The following is a 24879-nucleotide window of genomic DNA, read 5'->3' as shown; positions in this document are numbered from 1 at the left end:
TGTAGCATCTTCTGGATGCAACAGTATACTTTCCACAGGAAGTCACCTTGAGAAACAAAGTTAAGTACAATGGAATTAAAATAATTTTTTTTCTTGCACCAAATTGTCACTATACATAAATATAAATAAAAACATACTATAACAATTTTCATATATAAAAAATTTAGATTTACAAAACAGATCCTCAGGACTACATTTATTTGTTTTTTAAAATAACTTATAAAAGAATCTTCAAATATCTCTCCCCTGTATGAACATACTTACATTTCATTTTTATTAATTTTCTGTAGAGGAGATATTCTGCATCGGTCCAGATACGCCTTTAATATTTCAGCAAGATACTAAGCATATAATTTATGAAATTTTTCTAGGAAACCCACTTTCATTCATGAGAGATATATCCAAAAATGATCACTTTGGAACATAGGCCATGAATTCTTATTATTTTAATGAATTTTCCTTGAAATGACACAATGTCTTTGAGTCTCATGACATATATAAATAGAGAAACATATGCCATCACATATACTTGCAAATATTAGTCTCAAATCAAACTTTGAATCCCTAATTTCAAATAGTACCATATAACCTTACAATTAGTGCAAACAGTTTAAGTAGTACATTTTCATTCATTCTAGCTTATTATATGTGAGACATATATAATCAATTGCTAAACTACTTTTATCCAGTGTACAGATGAAAGAATAAGATTTATCCCTAAGTTACGATTCTATAAACCTAAGGTCATTGCAGATTGCTATGCTAGGCCACATGGTAGAAAAATAGGTATGAATACTTAATATCGGTAAAATAAAAAATAAACTTCATATGTAGTTCTAATTAAAAAACATATTTTGACCTAATTTCTGGACAACAATTAAAAATTTAGTAGAAAAGTTTTTTAAGTTAAATTCCTAACTGTTGCATTGATGAGTGAAAATTCAGAAGAGTTATGGTATTATTGATCTACCAGTATTGATCTACACCTAAATTAGGTGTAATTTATCTATAATTTTATTTCCCAAAGTATGTATCTTGAAACACTACATTATACTGTCAAAAAGGTTCAGAAAACATTGCACATTTCATTCCTCTTGGAGACTTGCATTGTATAAACTCTTGGAAATTCTGCAGTTACAAAAATAATGTAGATTTATTTAATCCATCATTTCTCAAGTTTATCAATATCTTGGTATTATTAGTGTGATTGGAAATGGGATTGATGATAGGAAGGAAGGGATTAAAACAAACAGACTGTACCAAAATCATTGGTATTGTATTGTGGAATATATGTGATTTTATCAGATTTTCTTTCTTAGAAGGATATATTAAGAAGATAACTGTCTCTAGGCATAGCAACTAGACTAAATGCAAAATAGGCGCATGTTGGGTACCAAGAAAAAGACATGGGATACTCAGAGTTTACTTAGGTTTTATACAAAGTACGTTAGACACTGGTGTAAAATGAAAACTGGACATGCATATTTTATCCTCTAGGATCACATCTAAAGTGTAAGGAAAGACAGTAAAAAGAATAAACAGTTCATTTATTAAAATGCTGACATCCAGCATACTTACACTGCCCATTCAAGCTTCTCATTCTTAATTGAGTTGTACAGAGCCTGTAAAGAGAGAAAATAAGACGGAATTATTCTTTTCGTACTGTTCCATATTTTTAATACAGCAAATGACCAAAGCCAAAAGGCTTGACTGAGTAGCAAGCAACTCCCAAGCCCTTTGTTGGCCACCCTGCTGGTTCTACAAAGATGAGGAATACACAGGTGAGGCAAACAAGCATAGGGTAAGCAGTATTTTGTGAAACAGATTTTTCACAAAGAAAAAAATGGCTTTTATAAATAAGACACACAACACTGTATGACATTTTAGTAAATATTAGGATATAATTAAAGTTAGACCATGTACTCTATTCTTCTTATTCAAAATATGGTCTTGTAGTTTCACTAGTTTAGATACTTAAGTGTGCATACCTTTTTCACTAATGTAATAAGTAAAACTGTTTTCATAAAAATTTAACGAGCAAGATACATTTGAGGAGGACTAAAGCCAGATTATGGAAAACCATCTTAGAATAATTTCAGAGTTTTTATACCAATGACTTAAGCAGTTTTTAGCAGTCTAACTTCATAATTGTGCTTTACAGTTAGTATTACATTGGTGTGAGGTGGTGGAGAGGAAAGACAGAAAACTTCCTTAGAGCCTGGGTAATAATAATGACAGTTGGCCTGATCATCTCTGATTCTCCAAGCTCTGGCATTATATATAAGGTCCTTGTAATCAAGTTGTTCCACCATGATAACTACCCAAGAAAATGCTACTCCACATCTCTATTTCCTTAATTTTGAGTAAGATGTTGTAAAGAAAACACAGATTTCTAAGCCACCACAACAAATTATACTGAAGAAAAGGAAATGTGCAGGATAACATTAGAATGATGTCAGAACATTTTTCCTCAAAGAAGGACTTGAACCTATTCAATTCAGCAGATTCAGTACAAATATATTTAGGTTACAGGTTTTATATTACTTAAGATTTAACACACATACCCTTAGCCAGTATTCACAGACTCTGTGGGAGTTCTGCCTAGTAGCTACAACAGTCAGTTTAACTAACTACTGGATAATTATGAAGCTAATAAAAACTAGGAGACATTTCATCATTACCAGGATGTGGTAAAATGTGTCCTCAAATGCAAAAACTCATAGAACATTAAATTAAAATAAGGGGTAAACTGAGGTACAAAGACCATGCTGTAAATTGGATATTCTTTTTGAAGAACTCAAATTTACTAAAGAACTACAACAATCTATTGTTTAGCAAAATGTCTCATGAGGTTGCACTTATTTAGAAGTGCAGAGAGAGTAGATGTCTAACTCAAGCCTCAGGAGACTCTTGATAGATAGATGTCCTTTAAATGGATTTCACTACTCGCATTAGCCATTTTGAACCCACAAGTAATGGTGAGTTGAGAAACTGCAACTGAAAAGAGATCATTAAAGGTTCTTTATATACTATCACACTCAATACTACCTAGAGTAATTTAACAATGTAATAAAGATTAAAAAAATCTATTCATAAAGGTAGATAGCTGAAAATGATATCCAAGCATCTAAAACTTTTCGAATACATTTAATTCTGTCCTAGAACAAGTTTTTCTTTCAAATTTTTTGCCCATGAGAATATTTTGCTTAATGAGATACCGAGTTCTTAAATAGAAAATTCTTGTTCAGCTGCATATCATGCAACAAAAATCTATCATAAAGTATCTTGAAAAATTCAACAAACTTACCATAGTGTGGTCTTCTCCCAGTGTATATATTATCTGGAAAATATTATATAGCATATAACATATGCTATATAATGCTAATAACATATATATTATATAGACAAATCTAAAAGGTAGATGCTATCCTTATCCTTTTCAATTGCAAAATTACAAAGGGATTTTCTTGAATCTTTCTGGTGCTTTATAATGGCACACTATTGTACCAAAAAAAGGAAATTATGCTTTGCAAATGTATCAAACACTTCTATATCCTTCATCACAACTTCCTATCCTTTTATTTACTTAGCTTAGTTAAGAACTGAATTCCTTTGGGGCACATAGGTCAGTCAGTTGAGGTCCAACCCTTGATTTTGGTTCATGTCAGGATCCCAGGGTCCTGCAATAGAGCCCCTTGTCAGGCTCTGTGCTGACAGCATGGAGCTTGCTTGGTATTCTTTCTCTTACCCTCTCTGCCCCTTTGCTGCTTGCACTCTCTATCTCTCTCTCTCTCAAAATAAATAAATAAACATTCTAAAAATAAATAAAACTTAAGAAAAAAAAGAATTCAATTCCCTTGGTTCCTCCTTATCTTTAGCTCCACAGTCATCCCTTTCGTTCCTGTGTATCCTAGACCCCACGCTCTATCACATCAACAAATCTTGTTTTTATTAATTACCTTCAAGTTCTTTGTCCCACTGCCTCTCTGTTGTACCTAAAGAGAAAGATTGAAACTCTTGACCAATCCTACTCTGACTTCTCCACATTTATATCCCCTGTATTAGTTAAGGTTTCTTTAGTTTAAAATACACATACCAAAACTCTAACTACCTTAAGCATGAGGAGGACCATAAAAAGACATGGATGGAGCTGGCCTCAGGGACAAAGGTATTTAACTCTCAAGTATTTTCCTCATTCCACCTCAAACATCTCCACTCCTTGTTTCTTTACTACACAAAAACCATGTCTACAACAAGCAACACTCATGTGTATCTTTCATGACTCTCAACAAGAGATAACAGTTCTTTCTCCTAACTTCAGTTTGAAAAGATTGTAATTGGTGTGGTTTAGATCACCTGTCCTCCCCTAATACATGTGGCGAGATGAGGTATAATGATTGGGACTATCCCTGGAGTCAGTGAGGCTGGGGTATGTATTAAAGAGGGGGTAGTACAGACGTAGCCACTAGTGTGTAATCCTCCTGAGCTTTAAAGCCTCCCCTATTTGTATATAACTAATTCAGCAATAATAGAGAAAATTAAACAACAGCACAAATTAATGCCACTGAATATTCATCATCTCAAACTTTAGGAGAGACTTCATTCAATAGCCTCCTGACTTTTTGCCATCTTCCTTAAAATGTATCTGCACTGGCATCTATCCTTTTTTGCCTTTCTGATGGTAATTAAAGGGATATCCTGTCCCTACAAGGCTAGGCATCTATCACTGGTCCTGACAGTTCCCTTGCGGTAACATCTCCTCCTTTATTAGCCTCTTTCTATCAGCTTTGAAACATGTGCAAGTCTCTCCAAACCCCACTTCCGTAATTTAGTTACCACCCTTTGTTCCTCAGCCCCTTTTTAAGCCAAATTTCTGAGAGAAGTTTCCACAATTCATATAACCAACTCAGGCAATCTAGCTTTCATCGCTGTTCTTCCACTGAAAGTGAATTACAATAAATGCACCAACTTCCTTCACATTAAACTCAAGGCCACTTTTTAGTGTTCCTGAATCACTTTGCCTGTTAGCAGCACTGAATACTCTCAAATGTTTTCTTCCTTATTTTGTGACACAATACAGTCTTGAATTTTCTCCTCTTTGGATAATCCCTATTACTCATATCTTCCTCATCTTACTCCTTAAATGTGGGTGAGCCTAAGGGTTTATCTGAAGCCAATGTAAACTCTTGTGAATGTTAGATCCATATGTCAGATGCACTTGGATGTTTCCAAAGCACTACAAACTCAGTAAAAATGAACTAGAGAATGAAGACCTAACAGTGGAAATGTACTCTCCATCTTAGTAAACTGTGTCAGTAGAAAATATATAATTTTTTGAGTGTGAAAACACTACACTATATATAGTCCAAGGAGAGGTAGCTTACAGTAATATAAAATATATCCAAGTCCAAATCCTAGGACTGCCAGAATTTTTCTATCAACAGTTTCATGTAAAAATACTATTATATTCCTATCATACAAGCAAGAAAGCTCCAGGTTTAAATCATATTTACTGCCAATCTTATATCAGCCTGCTAATGGCATAGGAAAAAGCCTTTTAGTAATAATATTTTCAGGAATAATCGTTAAAACTCTCTAATTTCCACTCAAACAACAGAATGGAATTTCACAGCTGACAGGAGCCTTAGAGATCATAAAACAAATTTTTCCTTTTATCGATTAAAAAAAATGAAGTCCAATGTTAATTTCTCTCAAGGTCCTTTAGCTGTTTTTCACAAACTCTGACTCAGAAATCACATTTCTCTCAGAAATCAATTGACTATATTCAGCTAGCTACATTCTCTCTTATCAACTAACTAAAACTAACTACATTCTACCAAAGTTTACAACATTGTAAATAACTGGCTTGTCAAGGCCCATGTGAAAAGGTAATAAGGCTGTGGCTCTCTTACAATACATTCAATAATGGTGGTCACCGTAATATTCTATTCTTAAAGGATGAACTTAAAGGACACATTCTTGAAATGCCTTTGCTGGTGAGATGATGGGTTTGCCACATTCATTCTATAGTCTCAGTCCACTCATGACTAAAGGTATCTGCCATATAAATGGCTGAAACTGGAGATGTAGTCTACAGCTCAGGAAAATAATTTATCCCTAGTTATGGGAAGGGTTATTTGACTTAGCTCCAAGACAGCAAAGCTTGTGGGCAAACTTTCACTGTCATGAAAGGCTATTATATCCCTGTGGACATGAATTGATAGTTAGGGAAAAATCAACCTTAATGGGTTAAAGCAGCCCATATAAATTATATGCTTGAGGTGATAACCAGTTGTGGTGGACTAAATATCGTACCCCCAAATGATGTTCAGGTGCTAATCCCTGGAACCTGTAAATATTTCTGTATATGGCAAAAAGATTCAAATGTGATTAACTTTATAAACATTTCTGCATATAGCAAAAAGATGAGATGGGGAGGGTATCTGGGTTGGGTGGTGTCTATAGAAGAACATGGCAGAGGAAGATTTAAGGAATATAGAAGAAGAGAAGGCAATGTGAAGATGGACACAGAAATTGGGAGTGATATAGACACAAGTGAAGGAATGCCAGCAACCGTCATAAGCTGGAAGAAGCTGGAAGAGAGTCTCGTAGACTCTCCTGAGGGAGTGCAGCCATGTTGACACCTTGAGACTTCTGGACTCCAAAATTATAAAAAGATAAATTTCTATTGTTTTAAGACACCAAAGTTTGTGGTAATTTGTTACAGCAGCCCTAGGAAAACTAATACACAAAGGTATAAATGGAAGACAGATATCTGAACAAAGAATGATCGTACACACAGATGGATTTTCAGAAACATTTTCAGGGTCAATCCCTAGGTGAAACATATTCTTTTACCATAGCAGTCTCAACTGAAAGTGTAAGGGTGCACACCAGAGTAAGTCCAGGAATTTTTTAAAAAATATTGATTAATGAGCTCCATCCCAGATCTACTGAATCAGATTCCTGATTGAGAAAATACATAAATATTTCCAAATGCTCTACTTGTGACTCTGATATGAACCCCTTGTTAAAAACCACTGCTTTCCAAGTAAACCTATCTTTTCTCTAAGTGAAATTCCTGCAACTTAACCCAGGAGCTAGCAAACAATCAAATATCTAAACTGAGACTAAACAAAAGCAGAATGATTCTTCAAATTTGAAAGTTCATTAAATTTTAAGAATGAGAAAGCAAAAGTAAATTGCTTAAATTACAGAGATCAAGGTATCTTGGTCTAAATTTACTTTTTAAGTCTTTGTTCCTAACTTTTGAGTATTTCTCATTGAGATACAAAATGCAGTTTTATTCAAGGCTTAGCACCATCACTGACAACCCAGGCATGGTTCTGTGAAGTTTTCCCCATTACCATACATTATGTAACACTGAGTTTCTTCCTCTTTCTCTCCCTCCCTCTCCCTCTATCACCACCACCCTTCACCCCGGCCCCAGCACATTTTGCAATCTATGATATTCACGTATTTTGGTTCGATCATCTCTCAACTCCAAAGATTTTTTTTTTCCTATGTGTTCTTTCAATTATTATGAAAAGTACGAAGGATAAATTGGATAGCTTCCAATTTCCTTTAGTGAGACTGGCAGTGACCACAGAAAAATTTGTACCCAGGAAGAATCAGGACACTATCAACACCATGGGTATCTTTTGCAAGTGTAATGCTTCATGCAGATATTCAGATCAAAATGATTTTTGAGTATAAAATTAAATATGCACTGCTCTGGATGTTATTATCAAAGAAAGACTGTGTTTAAAAAAGACATTATTTAAAAACCAATGATACAACTAGTTACCAAATCAATTTCAAATTGTTTAGGAAAACTTAAAATATGTTAAAGCAATGGTGCTTTAATTTTTTTCTTCTCTATGCCTTAAAATAACATTGAAAAATTTCATTATACCCCCCCCCCCCCCATTAGAGGCTTCCCTAAAATTGGTACTTAAAATGGACTTTTTGTTTGCGCCCTCTACTCCTGGAGGTTTTCACACCTATGTAATGCACCAAATAAGATTATGAGTGAGAGCTATGCCCTCCCTCTCCTCCTTTTTTTTAAGTGGCAGAAGGCAGCTGTCAAGCAGAGATGACAAAGTATAAACAGGCTGAAGCTTTGACCACAAAGCATTCATAGGTAGATCCATTTTAAGGATGAGTACTAAAGATGAGTTTCTTGAAATTGATTCCCTTTAAAATACTTGTGTTCCTGTATTCACTAGCCAGTTTTCACGGAGCCAGGTTTAAAGAACACTACTTTAAAGAACGTATGTTCACAAGCAATGTCATAAACATTTATTTCTAGTTCTCATTCAGGGTGACAGAAGCATGCTTTGAGTTTGGTTTTTTCCACATCTATAGTCAGATCAATTTTTGGGGGTCCAGTCATCATGTAAACAGAATCAAAATCTATGTCTTGGACAATTAACTTAACCTTCTGTTGTGGTGTACTTATGAACCCAGCCAGCAATGGCAGAAATATCTAACCATCAACTGTCTGACTCAATTGAGTAGACATGCCAGTAAAAACCCATAATAGACACTAGAAAACTAATTTAAAGACACTTGTGTTATTGGAAGGGAATCTGAAGTATAATTAATATGTATAATTCATCACACAATGAACAGTTTTGAGTACATTCTATAGGCTAGAGTGACATTATGCTAGGTTCAAATAAATACATTCTGCCTTCAGGGGCTTCTTATGTGAGGGTGACAAAATGTGTTACTAAACCTGACTGAACTTTACCTAATGGAGAATTAGTCAGTTAACAAAGTCAACTAACTCTACTTCCTACTTACAACGTGCAATATGTTTTCACACATGCAGTGTCTAATATCTGATGCTGTATGTATTTTCTTCATAGAAAAATTTTATAGAAAGAAAACAGATCCAATCTCAGGTTCTAAGAATTTATTTATTTTTTAAAATTTTTATTTATTTTTTAAATTTACACCCAAGTTGCATATAGTGCAACAATGATTTCAGGAGTAGATTCCTTAATGTCCCTTATGCATTTTGCCCATCCCCCTGGGTTCTAAGAACTTAAAGTTTGGGGGGTGATTAATTTGTCTTTTTAACACAGATCATTGCATTTACTTGGTCTTCATTTTCTAAATCTGCAATATGAGAAGGCTCTAAAAGGTTATCCTTTTTGGTCCCCTTCTAGATCTACCATTCTATGATTCTAGTTGAAAAAGATCTCAGAAGTCACCTGGTCAAACTCTCAAACTAGTTCTTTCCCTAGTTTCTGCCCCTTTTTCCTGTGTCCCCCACTATTTTTTTCCCATATGTCAGGCATTACTCCTATATATTAATGAATGAACATTTTTAAACTTCATATGACAGGAATAAAAAAGGGAGAGAGGGAGAAAAAGATGGAAGGGGGAGAGAGAAAGAGAGACAGATTTGATTCTCTAAGGGGGAGGAGGGGCACATGGGGCTTGCGTGATTGCCTGTTGTCAAATGTATCTTTGTGAGCTAAAATAGAAACCCCTATTCCTTCATTATACTGAAGGGTAAAAAATGCAGCGAAAGATAATACTAAATAGGCACAAAAACAGATGTGGTGAGCAGCTCTTGGAGGTACCACTAAACCAAACATGAAAGTAAATAAAATTTTAACTGCTAATTATCGTTTGTACTAATGCAATACTCCAAATAAATGCACACACACACACACACACGCACACGCACGCGCACACACACACACACACACACACGTATATTCATTCATTCATTTTGAGGGAAAGGTTGGTCAATAAAATGTCAAGAGAATTTATATGGAACACATTCCTCCTAAAGTGCCTTTACTACATCTTGCAATTGCTTTCCATTTGACTGGTTGTTGTGTCTTCAGGAAAATTTCTTAAATATGCTAGTACAAATAATGTGATTGCAAATGTAAGCAAAAAAAAAATACTAAGTAGCCACTAAGTTCCTTTTTTTAAGTTGAGGCATAATAATTGACAGATAACATTATATTAGTTTCAGGTGTACAATATAATGATTCAATATCTGTACTAAGTTCCTCATTAAGCAAAAATTTTAAGTAGAATTATTTTCTACTTGCTAAAATTGCAAATATATCCCTTAACATAATAAGGGCCATAAATGACATGTACACAGCTAACATAATATTCAACAGTGAAAAGCTCAAAACTTTTCCTCTAAAATCAAAAACAAGGATGTCTACACTTGCCACTTTTATTGACCATAGTCAATATTGACCATAGTCACTTCTGGGTGGAAGTCCCACCCAGAGCAATTAGAAAAAGAAATAAAAGGCATCCAAATTGGGATTTAAAAAAAAAAAAAAAGAAGTGAAACTATCATTATTTGCAGATGAAATGATATGATATCTAAAAAAATCCTAAAGACTCCACCAAAGAAACTATTTGAACAAATAAAAAAATTCAGTAAAGCTGCAGGATACAAAGTCAATATATTAAACTCTGTTGTGTTTCTATAAACTAATAACAAACTATCAGAAAAAGAAATTAAGAAGACAATTCCATTTATGATTGAATAAAAGAGTTTAATACCTAGGAATAAATTTCACCAAGAAGGTAAAAGGCCTGTATACTGTAAACTGTAAGATACCAATGAAAGAAACTGAAAAAGACACAAATAAATGGAAAGATATTATGTGCTCAGGGATTGGAAGAAAGCTGTTAAATGTTCATTGTCCCAAAGCAATCTACAAATTCAGTGTAATCCAAATAAAAGTTCCAATGGCGTCTTTCACAGAAGTAGAACAAAGAATCCTAAAAGATGTATAGCACCACAAAATACCTCAAACCACAAAATACCTCAAAGAGCCAAAATATCTTAAGAAGAACAGTTAGAGGCATCATACTCCCTGATTTCAAACTATGTTACAAAGCTATAGTAATTAAAACAGTTACAACACTGGCATAAAAACAGATTCACAGATCCATGGAATAGAAAGCCCAGAAATAAACACACACATATACGTTCAATTAATGTATGATAAATGAGCCAATAATATGCAATAGAGAAAGTACAGTCTCTTCAGTAAATGGTGTTGGGAAAACTGGACAGTTACATGCAAAGGAATGAAACTAGACCACTATCTTATACCATACATAAATTAAAAAAAATTTTTTTAAGTTTATTTATTTATTTTGAGAGAGACAGAGACAGTATGAGTAGGGGAGGGGCAGAGAGAGAGGGAAAAAGAGAAAGAGAATCCCAAGAAGGCTTTGTACTGTCAGCGCAGAGCTTGATGCAGGGCTCAAACTCACCAAACTGGGAGATTATGACCTGAGCCAAAACTGAGAGTTGGACACTTAATTAACTGAACCACCCAGGTGTCCCTGCACCATACATAAATTTTAACTTAAAATGGATTTAAATTAAATGTATTTAACTGAAAATAAGGCCTGAAATGATAAAACTTCTAGAAGAAAACATAAAGGATAAGCTCCTTGATGTCAGTATTATAAAGAGGTTTTTGGATTTAGCATCAAAAGCAAAGGAAGCAAAAAGCAAAAATAAGTAAGTGAGACTGCATCAAACTAAAAAGCTTCTGTAGAGCAAAAGAACCATCAACAAAATGAAAAGGCAACCTATGAATGGGAAAAAACATTTGTGGATCATCTATGTGATAATGGGTTAATATCCAAAATATAACACAAACAACTCAACAGCCAAAGAACAAACAACAACAACAACAACAACAACAACAACAATCCAATGAAAAAATTGGCAGAGGATCTAAACAGCCATTTTTCCAAAGAGGATCTCAATAGTCATTTTTTTTTTCAAATAAGATATAAAGATAGCCAACAGATACATGAAAAGATGTTCAACATCATCAATCATCAGGGAAATATAAATCAATACCACAATGAGATATCATCTTGCACCTGTTAGAATGGCTAGTATCATAAAGACAAGAGATAACAAATGCTGGCAAGGATGTGGAGATAAAGGAACCCTTGTACACTGTTAGTGGGAATGTAAATTGGTACAGCCACTATGGAAAACAGTATGTAGGTTCCTCAAAAAATTAAAACTAGAACTATCCTATGTGTCAGTAATTCCACTTCTGGGTATTGATCCAAAGAAAACAAAAGTACTAAGTAGAAACGATATATTCCGCCCATGTTCATCGCAGCATTATTTACAATCACCAAGGTATGGAAGGAAATAAGTGAAGTGTCTGCTGACAGATGAATGGATGAAGTGTGGTGTATCTATACAATGGAATATTATTCAGCCATAAAAGAGGGAAAACTTGCCATTTGATACCACATAGATGGAATTGAAGGGGATTATGCTAGGTGAAACAAGTCAGACAGAGAAGGGCAAATACTGCATAATATCACATATATGTGGAATCTAAAACAAAAACAAGAACAACAAACAAAAAACCAAGCCCACAGATACAGAGAACAGACTGGTGGTTGCCAGAGGGGCAAGGACTCAGGGTGAGTAAAATGAGTGAAGGAGGTCAAAAGGTACTAACTCCAGTTACAAAATAAGTTATGGGGATACAATGTACAACATGTTGAATATAGTAAATAATACTGCATTGCATATTTGAAAGTTGCTAAGAGAGCAGATCTTAAAATTCATCATCACAAGAAAAAAAAATGCTTTGTATATGTAAGGTAACAGGTGTTAACTAATGGTGGTGATCATTTAACAATATATACAAGTATCAAATCATTATGTTGTACACCTGAAACTTATAGAGTACACGAATTAGTGGTCAGTAGTTCAAATTATCCTTTGAGATATCACTTCATAATATGTTTCGACTGCTAACTGCATATGACTGCATATACTGCATATACTGCATACTTTGTGTACTTCATATTGATTGTATCACTCTATGGTACAATAACTACAACAAATATTTTATCATATGCTGATGTTAGGGGAAATTTTTAAATAACTTTTAAAACTACTTTTTATAACTCTGAGACAGTATTTTTCTGTATCGTATAATATATAATACCCTATAGGTATTTATACAAAATAGTATAGTTTCATAACTACTTGAGTATAATTCCTATTTGTAACATCAATAGTGTAACAGATGTAACACTTGTAACAATATAGTATAAATAAACTCTTAAAACTACTCACTCATTCATTCATATGTTCAGTCAACAAACATTTACTGAGTATCTATTACCTAACAAATTGTCAGGTATTAAAACAGGCACTGAAAGTCCAGTGGTGAACAACACAGACACAGAACTTAGATGTAGTGGGGGTGGAAACAATATGAAAACAGACAAACACATCAAGATGATTCTGTGATTTTCTGGTAAACTACCACATAATTATTATAAGGTATTTAATATTAAGGTAACTTAAAAAAGTAGCTTTCAGCTGATGGCCAAGAAAACCTCTAGGCAAGGAAATTTAATATATGAGTCACAAGACACAGCCACACAAAGATTAAGGGAAGATCAGTGAGACACTCCTTGGCATAATTGAACATGGTGGGTCTGAAAGCCTGTGGTAAGGGCAAATAGGCAGACAGGTCACAAGGGGCTTTTTGGCCAGAAAACACAGAACTTCTGTGGTGTATTGGGCAACTACTGGAAGAGAGACCTGCTCTAATTTCATGTTCTTACTGGTTGCCCTGGTTTCTGTGTGGAGAAAGAACTAGAAGAGAGCAAGGGAAGTGGTAGTAAGATGGGTGGTGTCTGGGTAAGAGATGATGTAACCTGGATTGAGGTGATGGCAGTGGCAGATTTGGGATGTATCAGGCTGTGGCTCATTTTTACAGGCCTCAAGCACAAATGAAAAATTGGATAAGACAGTTTTAAGAATAGCACCAGAGATACATAGCTACCCATTAGTATTTAAAGTCATTTAAACTAAAAATGAAGTAGATATAGAATATATTGTTAAAGAAAAGGTGCAAAACAGTGCATATGTGTATATATAAATATAAATATAAGCTCACATAGAACATTTCTGAAATACAAAAGAAACTATTGACAGTAACTGTCTTTGGAGAGGGCAATTGGGGAAACAAAGTGAGAGAGAATTTTCAATGTATAAATCTGTTCTATTTGAGTGTTTGCCGTACCACATATGCATTACTTCTACAACTAAAAATCTAGATGATACTAGATTTTAAACTCCTTGCACTGTAATCAAGCCTTCTGTCTCTCTTTAGTCACCATAATGCCTCTTAAATTGCCTTGATCATAGTTCATGTTTAAAAAATAACTGTTAAAGGGTGCCTGGGTGGCTCAGTCAGTTGAGCATCTGAATCTTGATTTCAGCTCAGCTCATGATCCCAGGGTCGTGGGATGGAGCCCCTAGCTGGGCTCTGCGCTGAGTGTAGAGCCTGCATACGATTCTCTCTCTGTCCCTCTGCCCCTCTCCCCACATTGTGCTCTCTCTCTCTCTCAAAGAAAAAAGAAAAAAAAACCTGTTGAGAAGATAAAGACCTCAGTGATGATAATCCTAATATCACAATTATGATGGGAGGTAGCAAACATAATAAAAGGAACAATGGACTAGAAATAGGTAGCCTTGTATCAAACTTGCTTCTTCAATCAGCTATTTGACTTTAGGTCACTAACAATAACGTCTACTTTCTTCATCTGTAAAGACAGTATAACAACACCTACCTCACAGAATTGTGAAGATGATATGTAACCATCAAATAGGAGACCATCAATAGGAAACCATTTGTTTGTACATGTATATGTTTGTACATATATATACATATAGTACTATTTTTGTTACATGCAGTCTATTCCTGTCGTCTGCAGATTTTACAGAACACTTAAATTTAAATATCCAGAATCCATCCATCCCATGTCCATTAGCCAAATAATACCCCATGGCAAACATATGCTGGGCACTGGGATAATCACTGGTTTTGAATCAGATTTGCAGCTTGGCATCATAGACAAATTATGCCAACAGCTAACATTTACTGAGTAGTTAACAAGTGCCAAGACCTGTTCCTAGGCTTATGCATGTCTGACATCATTTACTCTTTATACCACCGCCCATAGGTATTATTCCTATTTTACAGAGAAGGAAAATAGAATACAAAGGGGTTAAGTAAAGTGTTATTTAAATGGCAGATTTCAAAATGGAATCATAGGCAGTATGACTCCAAAGCCTTTTAAATTTTTTCCTTGACCTTTTTTTCCCCCTTAAAAACATAGGCTTTTCATTTCCTATGCCCACCTCTGGGTACACTAACTAGCCAGGGCTATATAATTCCCCAATTCCAAATTTTGAAGGACAAGAGCATACATTCTCTGACCACTCAGACTAGCACACTATTCACTTAAGGATCTTAGAATTTGGCACAGAACTCCAACCTGGATGTCTAACAACATTTTAAGATGCCAAACCAGATGTCAGACAACTGAAATAACACCCTCCATATAGTTGTCATTTATTATGATATAGTTATCATACTATGTGCTGGGCTCTGAACTGAGCACTTAAGTACACTATTTAATTTAACTCTCTACAACAAGTATAATTTACTCCATTTGATCTCAAAGTTGAGGATAAGGCAGATTGTTACTTGCTGCAGTTGTAGGTTGTCAGATCAAATGCAGGATTCCCAATAAACTGTGAAGTTCAGATAAATAATGAATGACTTTTTTAGCATAAGTATATCCCCAAATTTTACATGAGAGATTTTTATACTAAATATTATAATTTATCTGACATTCAAATTTAACTGGGTTTTCTGTATTTTTATTTGCTAAATATGGCAACGTTACCCCAGGGACAGAGTTATTACTAAATGGCAAAATTGGAACTCAAACATAGGACTAATCTGACTCCAGAGCCCATATGTTTATTTACCACTTTACACTTTCTTCTTTGTCCTTCCCCAAATGAACTTGCCATGATCATGTCAAAAAACTCCTCAGACAGGTTATGTATCCCGGGTAGAAGAGTTATTCTCACTAAACTATAGATGGAAAGACTGTTACGTATATTTTAAAAGGAACCTCCATTTTCAAACCAATGTAGGCATTAAAAACTATTATCCAAAAACATGTAGATGTGATTTAATGTGGCAATCCTTAGAGCCAGATAGCTTGGCAAAAGTTAATGTAACTATGCTTTAAGTGAATCACCACCTTCTTCAGCAAATGTAACTATTTTCTAACCTGTATAAATGTCATGATTTTCAAATTCATTGCATTTATAATTATCTCCTGACTTTGGTTTTAATTCTTATACCCTAATCCTCTGGCACTATAATTTATCAAAAGCTTGTTTGCATTTGGTTAGCTAAGCCATGCTTTTGAAAAATATACCAATAACCAGTATTTTCAAAGGAGATTCTGAATTATACTTGCATAATCAGTTGTCAGACCTTCTTGTTAGTAAACCTTGTTAGGAACTGCCAGGCATGCTTCCTAATTTTAGAACATAAGAAAAACATAAATTCTAGGTGTCTTTTTTTTTTTTAAATTTTAAATGTTTATTTATATTTGAAAGACAGAGTGCAAGTGGAGGAGGGGCACAGAGAGGGAGACAGTATCTGAAGCAGGCTCCAGGCTCTGAGCTGTCAGAACACAGCCCGATGCGGGCTTGAACTCAGAGGCCATGAGATCATGACCTGAGCCAAAGTTGGATGCTTAACTGACTGAGCCACCTGGATGCCCCCTTAAGTGTCTTTATAAATTACATGCAGTATTGTTTATTTTTATTTTTTAATTAATTTATTTTGAGAGAGAGAGAGAGAGAGAGAGAGAGAGAATGAATGGGAGAAGATGAGAGAGAGAGAGAGAGAGAGAGAGAGAGAGAGAGAGAGAGAGAGAGAGAGAGAATTCCAAGCAGGCTCAGCTCTGTCAGTGCAGAGCCCGACACAAGGCTCAAACCCACGAACTGTGAGATCATGATCTGAGCCCAAATCAAGAATCAGACACTTAAACTACTGGGTAATTTAACTGGGTAAGTGTCTGGGTAATCAGACACTTAAACTACTGGTAATACAGTCCAGTATTGTTTAAATACCTAAGAAGAATGATCAACTGTTTAAAGATTATGAACATGATGATAAAATTAATGTACCAACTAAAAAAAACTGTTTAGTGGGTACCATATAGAGTTCTTTTTACAAATAGCTGGTTAAAAAATGATCCTTGGAAGACTTTGACATTTAGAGAGAACACCAGGCATGGCATTTGTTCTCATGGATTAGACAAAGCAAGGAAAGACAAACAAAATGGAACTAGATTTTATCAAAAGCAATCAATTCAGCCAAATTATGATCTCATCTAGTGACTATGAGGCTTTTGGATTTCATTAACAGGAAATTTTTCTGAAGAGGTTTTGGAATTGCCAAGTCTTAAATTTTGTCAAGTGAGGAAATAAATTTTTAAAAACAAACCAAACCACGACTGTCCACTACTGTCATCATTCCATAAAAATAACAAGGACAATCTCAAATAAAGGAATGTTTCCCAGGAGAGGACTGGTCTTTCATTATCATTTTCACTACAGATGGAAAATTCTGACAGCAACCAGCAGCAGAACACAATCTAGTCCCATAATTGCTAAAATGTAGTGTCTTGGAAAAGATGTAATTTTTAAAAATTAATCTGTTTTTTGGTATTTGCTAAACAAGTTAACTAAGATACACGTTTCTATTTTTTGAATTTTTTATTCTTTCCTACATCTTTTCAAATATTAACTTTTAATTTTAATTCCAGTTAGTTAACATACATAATTCCAGTTAGTGTCACATTAGTTTCATGTGTACAACACAGTTTTCAACAATCTATACATCATCCAGTGCTCATCACAACAAGTACACTCCTTAATCCTCATCACCTATTTAACCCATCCCCCCAGCACCCTCTCCCCTTTGGTAATCATCAGTTTGTTTTCTATAATTAACAATCTGTTTCTTAATTTCTCTCTCAATTTCTCTTTCCCTTTGCATGTTTGTTTTGTTTCTTAAATTTCGCATATAAGTGAAATCATATGGTATTTCTTTCTCTGATGGAGTTATTTCGCTTAGTTCATTGCAAATGACACGATTTCATTCTTTTTTGGGGTGGATAATATTCCATCACATATATCATATATCAGCTTCTTTAGCCATTCATCAATTGATGGACACTTGGGCTCCTTCTGAATCTTCCATATTGTAAATAATGCTGTTATAAACATAGGGGTACATGTATCCCTCTGAATTAGTGTTTTTGTATTCTTTGGGTAAATACCCAGCAGTGAGATTGCTGGATCAAAGGGTAGAACTATTTTTAACTTTTTGAGAAACCTCTATACTGTATTCCACAGTAGCTGCACCAGTTTAAAATCCAACCAACACTGCACAAGTGTTCCTTTTTCTCCACATCCTCACCAACACTTGGTTTTTGTGTTGATTTTAGCCATTTTGACAGGTGTGAGGTGATATCTCATTGTAGTTTTGATTTGCATTTACTTGATGATGAGTGATGCTGAACATCTTACCATATGTCTGTTGGCTATCTGGATTTACTTTTGAGAAATGGCTGTTCATGTCTTCTGCCCATTTTTAAATGGATTATTTCTTTCTTGGGTGTTAAGTTGTGTACATTCTTTATATTTTGGATGCTAATCCTTTATCAGGTATGTCATATGCAAATATCTTCTCCCATTCCACAGGTTGCTTTTCTGTTTTGTTGACGATTTCTTCACTGCTCAGAAGCTATTCATTTTGATGTAGTTCCAATACTTTATTTTTGCTTTTGTTTCCCTTGCCTCAGGAGACATATCCAGAAAACTGCTGCTATGGCCAATGTCATAGCGTTTACTGCCTGTGGTCTAGGATTTTTATGGTTTCAGGTCACACATTTAGGTCTTTAATCCATTTTTAATTTATTTGGTGTATGGTGTAAGAAACTTGTCCATTTTCTCACTTTTGCATGTAGCTGTCCAGTTTTCCCAACACTGTTTGTTGAAAAGGCTGCCTTTTTTCCATTGGATATTCTTTCCTGCTCTGTCAAAGATTATTTGGTCATATTGTTGTGGGTTTATTTCTGGATGTCTATTCTGTTCCATTAATCTATGTGTTGATTTTGGTGTCAGTACCATACTATATTGATTACCATACCTTTGTAATATAACTTTAAGTCCAGAATTGGGATGCCATCAGTTTTGCTTTTCTTTTTCAAGACTTCTTTGACTATTTGAGGTCCTTGGTGGTTCCACACAAATTTTAGAATTGCTTGTTCTAGTTCTGTTTAAAATGCTGTTGGTATTTTGATAGAGATTGTATTAACCTGTAGCTTGCTTTGGGTAGTGTAGATATTTTAACAATATTTGTTCTTCCAATCCATGAGCATGGGTCTTCATTTCTTCACATCACCTTGAATTTCTTTCGTCAATGTTTTATAGTTTTCAGAGTACAGGTCTTCACTTCTTTGATTATTCCTAGGTATAACTGAATTCCTAAACATAGGAATAAGCTTATTCCTAGGTGTCCTATTATTTTTGGTGCAATTGTAAATGGTATTTTTTTTTTAATTTTGCCTTCTGCCACTACTTCTTTATTTGTGCACAGAAATGCAACAGATTTCTGTATCTTGATTTTATATCCTGATACTGTACCGAATTTGTTTATTAATTCTGGAAGTTTTTTGTAGTCTCTGGGATTTTCTATCTAGAGTATGATGTCATCAACAAATAGCAAAAGTTATACTTCTTCCTTACTGATTTGGATGCCTTTCGTTTCTTTTCGTTGTCTGCTGAGGCTAGGACTTTCAGTACAGTATTGAATAAAAGTGGTGAGAGTGGACATCCTTGTCCTCCTATTCCCGACCTGAGGGGAAAACCTCTCAGTTTTTCCCCACTTAGGATGATGTTCACTGTGGATTTTTCATATATGGCCTTAATTTTGTTGAGGTATGTTCCCTCTAAATCTACTCTGTAATGGGTTTTTATCATGAATGGATGTTGAACTTTCTCAAATGCTTTTTCTGCAAATATTGAAATAATCACATGGTTATCCTTTCTCTTATTAATGTGGTATATCATGTTGATTGATTTGCAAATATTGAACCACCCTTGCCAACACAGGAATAAATCCCACTTGATGGTGGTAAATAATTTTTTTATATGTATTGTTGGATTCAGTTCATAGTATTTTGTTGAAGATTTCTGCATCTATGCTCATCAGGGATACTGGCTTGTACTTCTCAATTTTATTGGTGTCTTTATCTGGTTTTGGTATTGAGGTAATGCTGACCTCATAGAATAAATTTGGAAGTTTTCCATTTTTCTCTGTTTTGTGAAATAGTTTCAGAAGACTAGGTATTATTTTTAAAATGTTTGGTAGAATTTGCCTGTGAAGCCATCTGGTCCTGGATTTGTTTGCTGGGAATTTTATTATTACTAACTCAATTTCTTTGCTGGTTATCAGTCTGTTCAGATTATCTCCTCCTGTTTCAGTTTTGGTAATTTGTATGTTTCTAGGAATTCTTCCATTTCTTTTAGGTTGTCCAATGTGTTGGCATACAGTTTTTCATAATATTCTTTTATAATTGCTTGTATTACTGTGTAGTTGGTTGTTATTTCTCCCTTTGCATTTGTGATTTTATTTATTTGAGTCATTTCTTTTTTCTTCTTGATAAGTCTGGCTAGAGGTTTATCAATTTTACTGATTCTTCTCAATAAAGAACCAGCTCCTGGTTTCATCTGTTCTAATTTTTTTTTACTTTCTGTTTCATTTATTTCTCCTCTAATCTTTATTATTTCTTTCCTTCTGTTGTTCTTTTTCTAGCTCCCTCAAGGTATGAGGTTAGGTTGTTTGAGATTTTTTGTTTCTTGAAGTAGACCTGTATTGCTATAAACTTCTCTCTTAGAATAACTTTTGCTGTATCTCAGGGGTTTTGGATTGTTGTTTTCATTTTCATTTGTTTCCATGTAGTTTTTAATTGTTTCTTTTATTGCCTGGTTAATCCATTCATTGTTTAGTAGCGTGTTATTTAACCTCCATGTATTTGTGGTCTTTCCAGATTTTTTCTTGTGGTTGACTTCTAGTATCATAGCGTTTTAATCAGAAAAGATACATAGTATGACTTCAATCATCTTGAATTTGTTGAGGTTTGTTCTTCAGGCTAACATGTGATCTCTTCTGGAAAATGTTCCACATGCACTTGAAAATAATGTGTATTATGCTGGTTCAGGATGGAATGTTCTGAATATATCTGTCAAATCCATCTGTTCCAGTGTGTCATTTAAAGTCATTGCTTTTTCTTGATTTTTCAGTTTAGATGTTCTCTCCATTGATGTAAGTGGGGTGTTAAAGTCCTTTACTATTATTGTATTATCGATTAGTTCCTGTACGTGTGTTACTGACGGTTTTATGTATTTGCGTACTCTTATGTTGGGTACATAAATATTTATAATTGTTCTATCTTCTTCTCGAACTGTCCCCTTATAATTATACAGTGTCTTTCTTTGTCTCTTGTTACAGCCTTTGTTTTAAAGTCTGTATTTTATCCGATATAAGAATTACTACTCCAGCTTTCTTTTGAAATCTATTTGCACGATAGATGTTTCTCTATCCCTTCACTTTCAATCTGCAGGTGACTTTAGATCTGAAATGAATCTCTTGTAAGTGGCAAATAGGTAAGTGTTGTTTTTTATCCACATCACCTTATGTTTTTTGGAACATTTAGTCCATTTACCTCCAAAGCAATTATTGATAGATACCTATTTATTGTTGTTTTATCATTTGTTCTGTGATTGCTTTTCAAGATCTTTCCTGACCTTTTCTTTTAATTCTCTCTTTCATGGGTCATTTAGTTTCTTAAGTGATATTTTGGGTTTCTTTTTCTTTATTCTTTGCATATTTATTAGTGGGTTTTGATATATGGTTATCATTAGGTTAGTATACAGCAATCTATATTAAGTTGATGGTTGTTTAGGTTTGAATCCATTCTTTACTCCTCTCCTCCTCACATTTTAGATAGGTTTTTTAATACTTTTATACTTTTAGTTAGTGAGTTCCTTGACTGATTTTTTTACAGAAATATTCATTTTTACCACTTTTGTGTTTCCTACCTTCATATTGCCACTTTTGGCCTCTCCTCTGTACTCAAAGAGTCCCCTTTAATATTTCTTGTGTGGCTGACTTAGGGATCAACAAACTCCTTTAGTTTTTGTCTGGGAAACTCTTTATTTCTCCTTCTATTCTGAATGATAGCCTTCCTGGATAGTGTTCTTGGCTACAAATTTTTTCATTCAGCTCTTTGTGTATATTATGCCACTCCCTTCCAGCTTTTAATGTTTCTGCTGAAAAATTCCCTGCTAGCCATGTGGCTCTTCCCTTACAAGTTACTGTCTTCTTTTGTCTTGCCCCTCTTAAACTTTTTTTTCTTCATCACATTTTTGCCAATTTGATTACAATATGTCTTGGTGAGGATCTGTTTTTGTTGATTTTGATGGGAGTTCTCTGTGTGTCCTGGAATCAGGATGTCTGTTTCCTTCCCTAGATTAGAGAAGTTTTCAGCTATTATTTCTTCAAATAAATTTTCTCCTGCCTTTTCCCTCACTTCTTCTGGGACTCCTATAATATGAATTTTATTACATTTAATGAAGTCACTGAGTTCCCTAAGCCTATTTCTGCTTTATTATTCCTTATCTCTGTGTTAAGGGTCTCACTCATGTCTTCCACTCTTTTCTCCATTCTGAAAGTTAGTATTCTTATGATCATTACTTTAAATTCTCTATCAGGCATGTTACTTATATCTGTTTTGCTGTCATCTTGTCCTTTCATTTGAGACAAACTTCTCTGTCTTCTGATTTTGTCTCTGTGCCGGTTTCTATGTGTTAAGAAAGTCAGCTACATCTCCTGTTCCTGAGGGTAACAGCCTTATGAAGAGGTCCTATAGTGCTTTGCTGTGTAGTGTCCTCTGTTCCCCACGGCCTGGAGCTTCCTGAAGTGTCTCCTATGTGTGCTGCATGTGCTCTGTTTTCTGTCCTGGTGGCTTTATCCTTGAGGTGTCATCTGTAGAGTCTCTCTGACAATTGTGGGCAGTGTTTGTCCCCTGGCCTGAATATGGAGCATTTTAAATAGGTGTACTCTGGTCTGCTTGTGAAATAAGACCTATTGCCACCACCACTGGAACTGAGTCTCCACAAAATTCCCAACCAGTAAATATGGTCTGAGCAGGGGTTTAGACCTGTCATCTGGGGAAAGGAACTGCCATGCTGGGACTGTGGCAAGCATGATTGGGAGGGGTTGTTCCCCTAGAGCATGGGGTTGGGGCTCAGTGTAAGCAAGTTAGGGAGCAAGTGTTGGCACTACACTGGTTCTCACAGGTGGCTCTGTGCTTATGCTGAAGGGCAGGGGAGGAAAATAGTGCCTGTCACTTCTTTTGTTTCAGAAGGGTCTCTGTGAATGCTCTCTCTCTGGAATGAGCTCTAAGAGATCAGCAAATAACCTCCCCACTGTGTGTCCCAGGCTCTCTTCAGATTTTTGTTTCCATGCTATATGTCCATGGGTTGTTTGCTTGCCTTCTCCCCAAGAGCAGTCCCAATGTCCTCTGAGCTCTTCCAGAGCCAAGCACGCTGACCTTTAAAATCTAGGCTTTAAGCCCTGCTGTTTGCAAGAACTCACAAAATTTGGCCACCTCAATTTTGTCCAAGCCAATTGCTATGGTGATTCATTTTTCCCATGCATTCTCCTGTGTGCTTGTCTGTCTCTTGCCCTTCTCTGTGACTGCAGCTCCTTCCCTACCACAGCAGCTTTGATCCACTTCTCTCCCAAACCATACATCCACAGTTCTTACCTACTTTGATGAGACCTCTTCTGTACCTTTAGTTGTGGAGTTTCTTCCAGTTTTCAGATCGATTTCTAGGGTATTTAGGATGATTTGATAGTTATCTAGTTGTGTTCATGGGATGTGGCAAGCCCAGTGTCCTACTCCACTGCCATCTTCTTTAGCCTGCTTTTCTACACAAACCATTCTAGTCACTGGAAATTATTCCAGTTTTAAATGCACATATATATGCTATTTTCCCTTCTACTCATTTTTAAACATTTAACAAGGCAATACATATAGTCCCTTGACTTACCTCTGATTCTTGCTGCCTAGAAGCAATCTCTTTCAACTCCTTTGGAGCTTCAGTATGAAATTACTGACTTTCAGTAGTTTTATATTTTCAGTATGAACTATTGACTTTCACCTATGGACCTCTGGAAAAAGGGCACTTTCTCTCTCCCCCCCCACCACCATCCTCCCTGTCTCCCTCTCTCTCTCACTCACTTACACACACACACAGCTTGCTCTCACTCTCTCCCCATCCTCCTCCATCCCCTAATGCTTCCACTAAAATTATATCATAATCATAATTTAGTGCTACATCGATTTTCAGTACTTACTTTATTATGACTGAATATATATAAATTCACTCCTGAGCTATGTATGCATTCTGTTTCATTTGCTTTTTGATGTGTGCTTTTTTTTCCCCTAGAGTTAATTATTACCTCATTTTGTTTTGTTTACTTTGTTTTCAAAAGCCTATCTCTAATTCACCTCCACATTCTCCAAAAGAACCATGACTCTCCTCTCCATATGGTTCAACATTTCACATATTCTCTCGATGACACTGTTGGAAGCATCCTTGGAATCCTCTATTCCCCCACTCTGTTCTAAACTGTTTGGTTTCTATTTCCTGCATAGCTGATGTCCTAGGGCTTTAGCATCACCCTGAGGTTTTCCTCTGCCTCTCTTTCCTATTTACTAAATAGCAAGCCTCCTCTTCTTTAAGTAACTAAGAAAAAGTGCATGGGTGAGGAGAGAGGGAAGAGTCTGCGCATTGTGAAATGTGTGTACTTTTCACTTAATTTTGCTATTTTCAATGTGGGAATCTCAGTATTAACCTCAGCTGAG

General features: G+C 35.2%; 1 protein-coding gene across 26 annotated transcripts in view; it reads right to left on the bottom strand.

Annotated features, from left to right (window-relative positions):
* PSD3 (pleckstrin and Sec7 domain containing 3) overlaps positions 1-24879 on the bottom strand; it is an 812606-nt gene that overhangs the window by 231124 nt on the left and 556603 nt on the right. For 22 of the 26 annotated variants that reach the window (XR_013555055.2, XR_013555056.2, XM_078445466.2 and 19 more), the window contains one exon: positions 1579-1622. Coding sequence is in view for 22 of the 26 variants with exons in the window: in XM_078445466.2 (XP_078301592.2) it covers positions 1579-1622 (44 nt within the window). In the remaining 4 variants the exon portion in view is untranslated. Of the gene's footprint in view, positions 1-1578; positions 1623-3307; positions 3341-3874; positions 3996-24879 lie in introns of those variants that run through there. The other 4 variants (XR_013555057.2, XR_013555058.2, XM_078445477.2 and 1 more) reach the window with 3 other exon arrangements.

Source organism: Panthera onca, chromosome B1, assembly GCF_046562875.1.
Source record: "Panthera onca isolate mPanOnc1 chromosome B1, mPanOnc1 haplotype 2, whole genome shotgun sequence".
NCBI lineage: Eukaryota > Metazoa > Chordata > Mammalia > Carnivora > Felidae > Panthera > Panthera onca.
The sequence above is the reverse complement of the archived record's forward strand: the minus strand, read 5'-3'. Positions and strand labels throughout refer to the sequence as shown.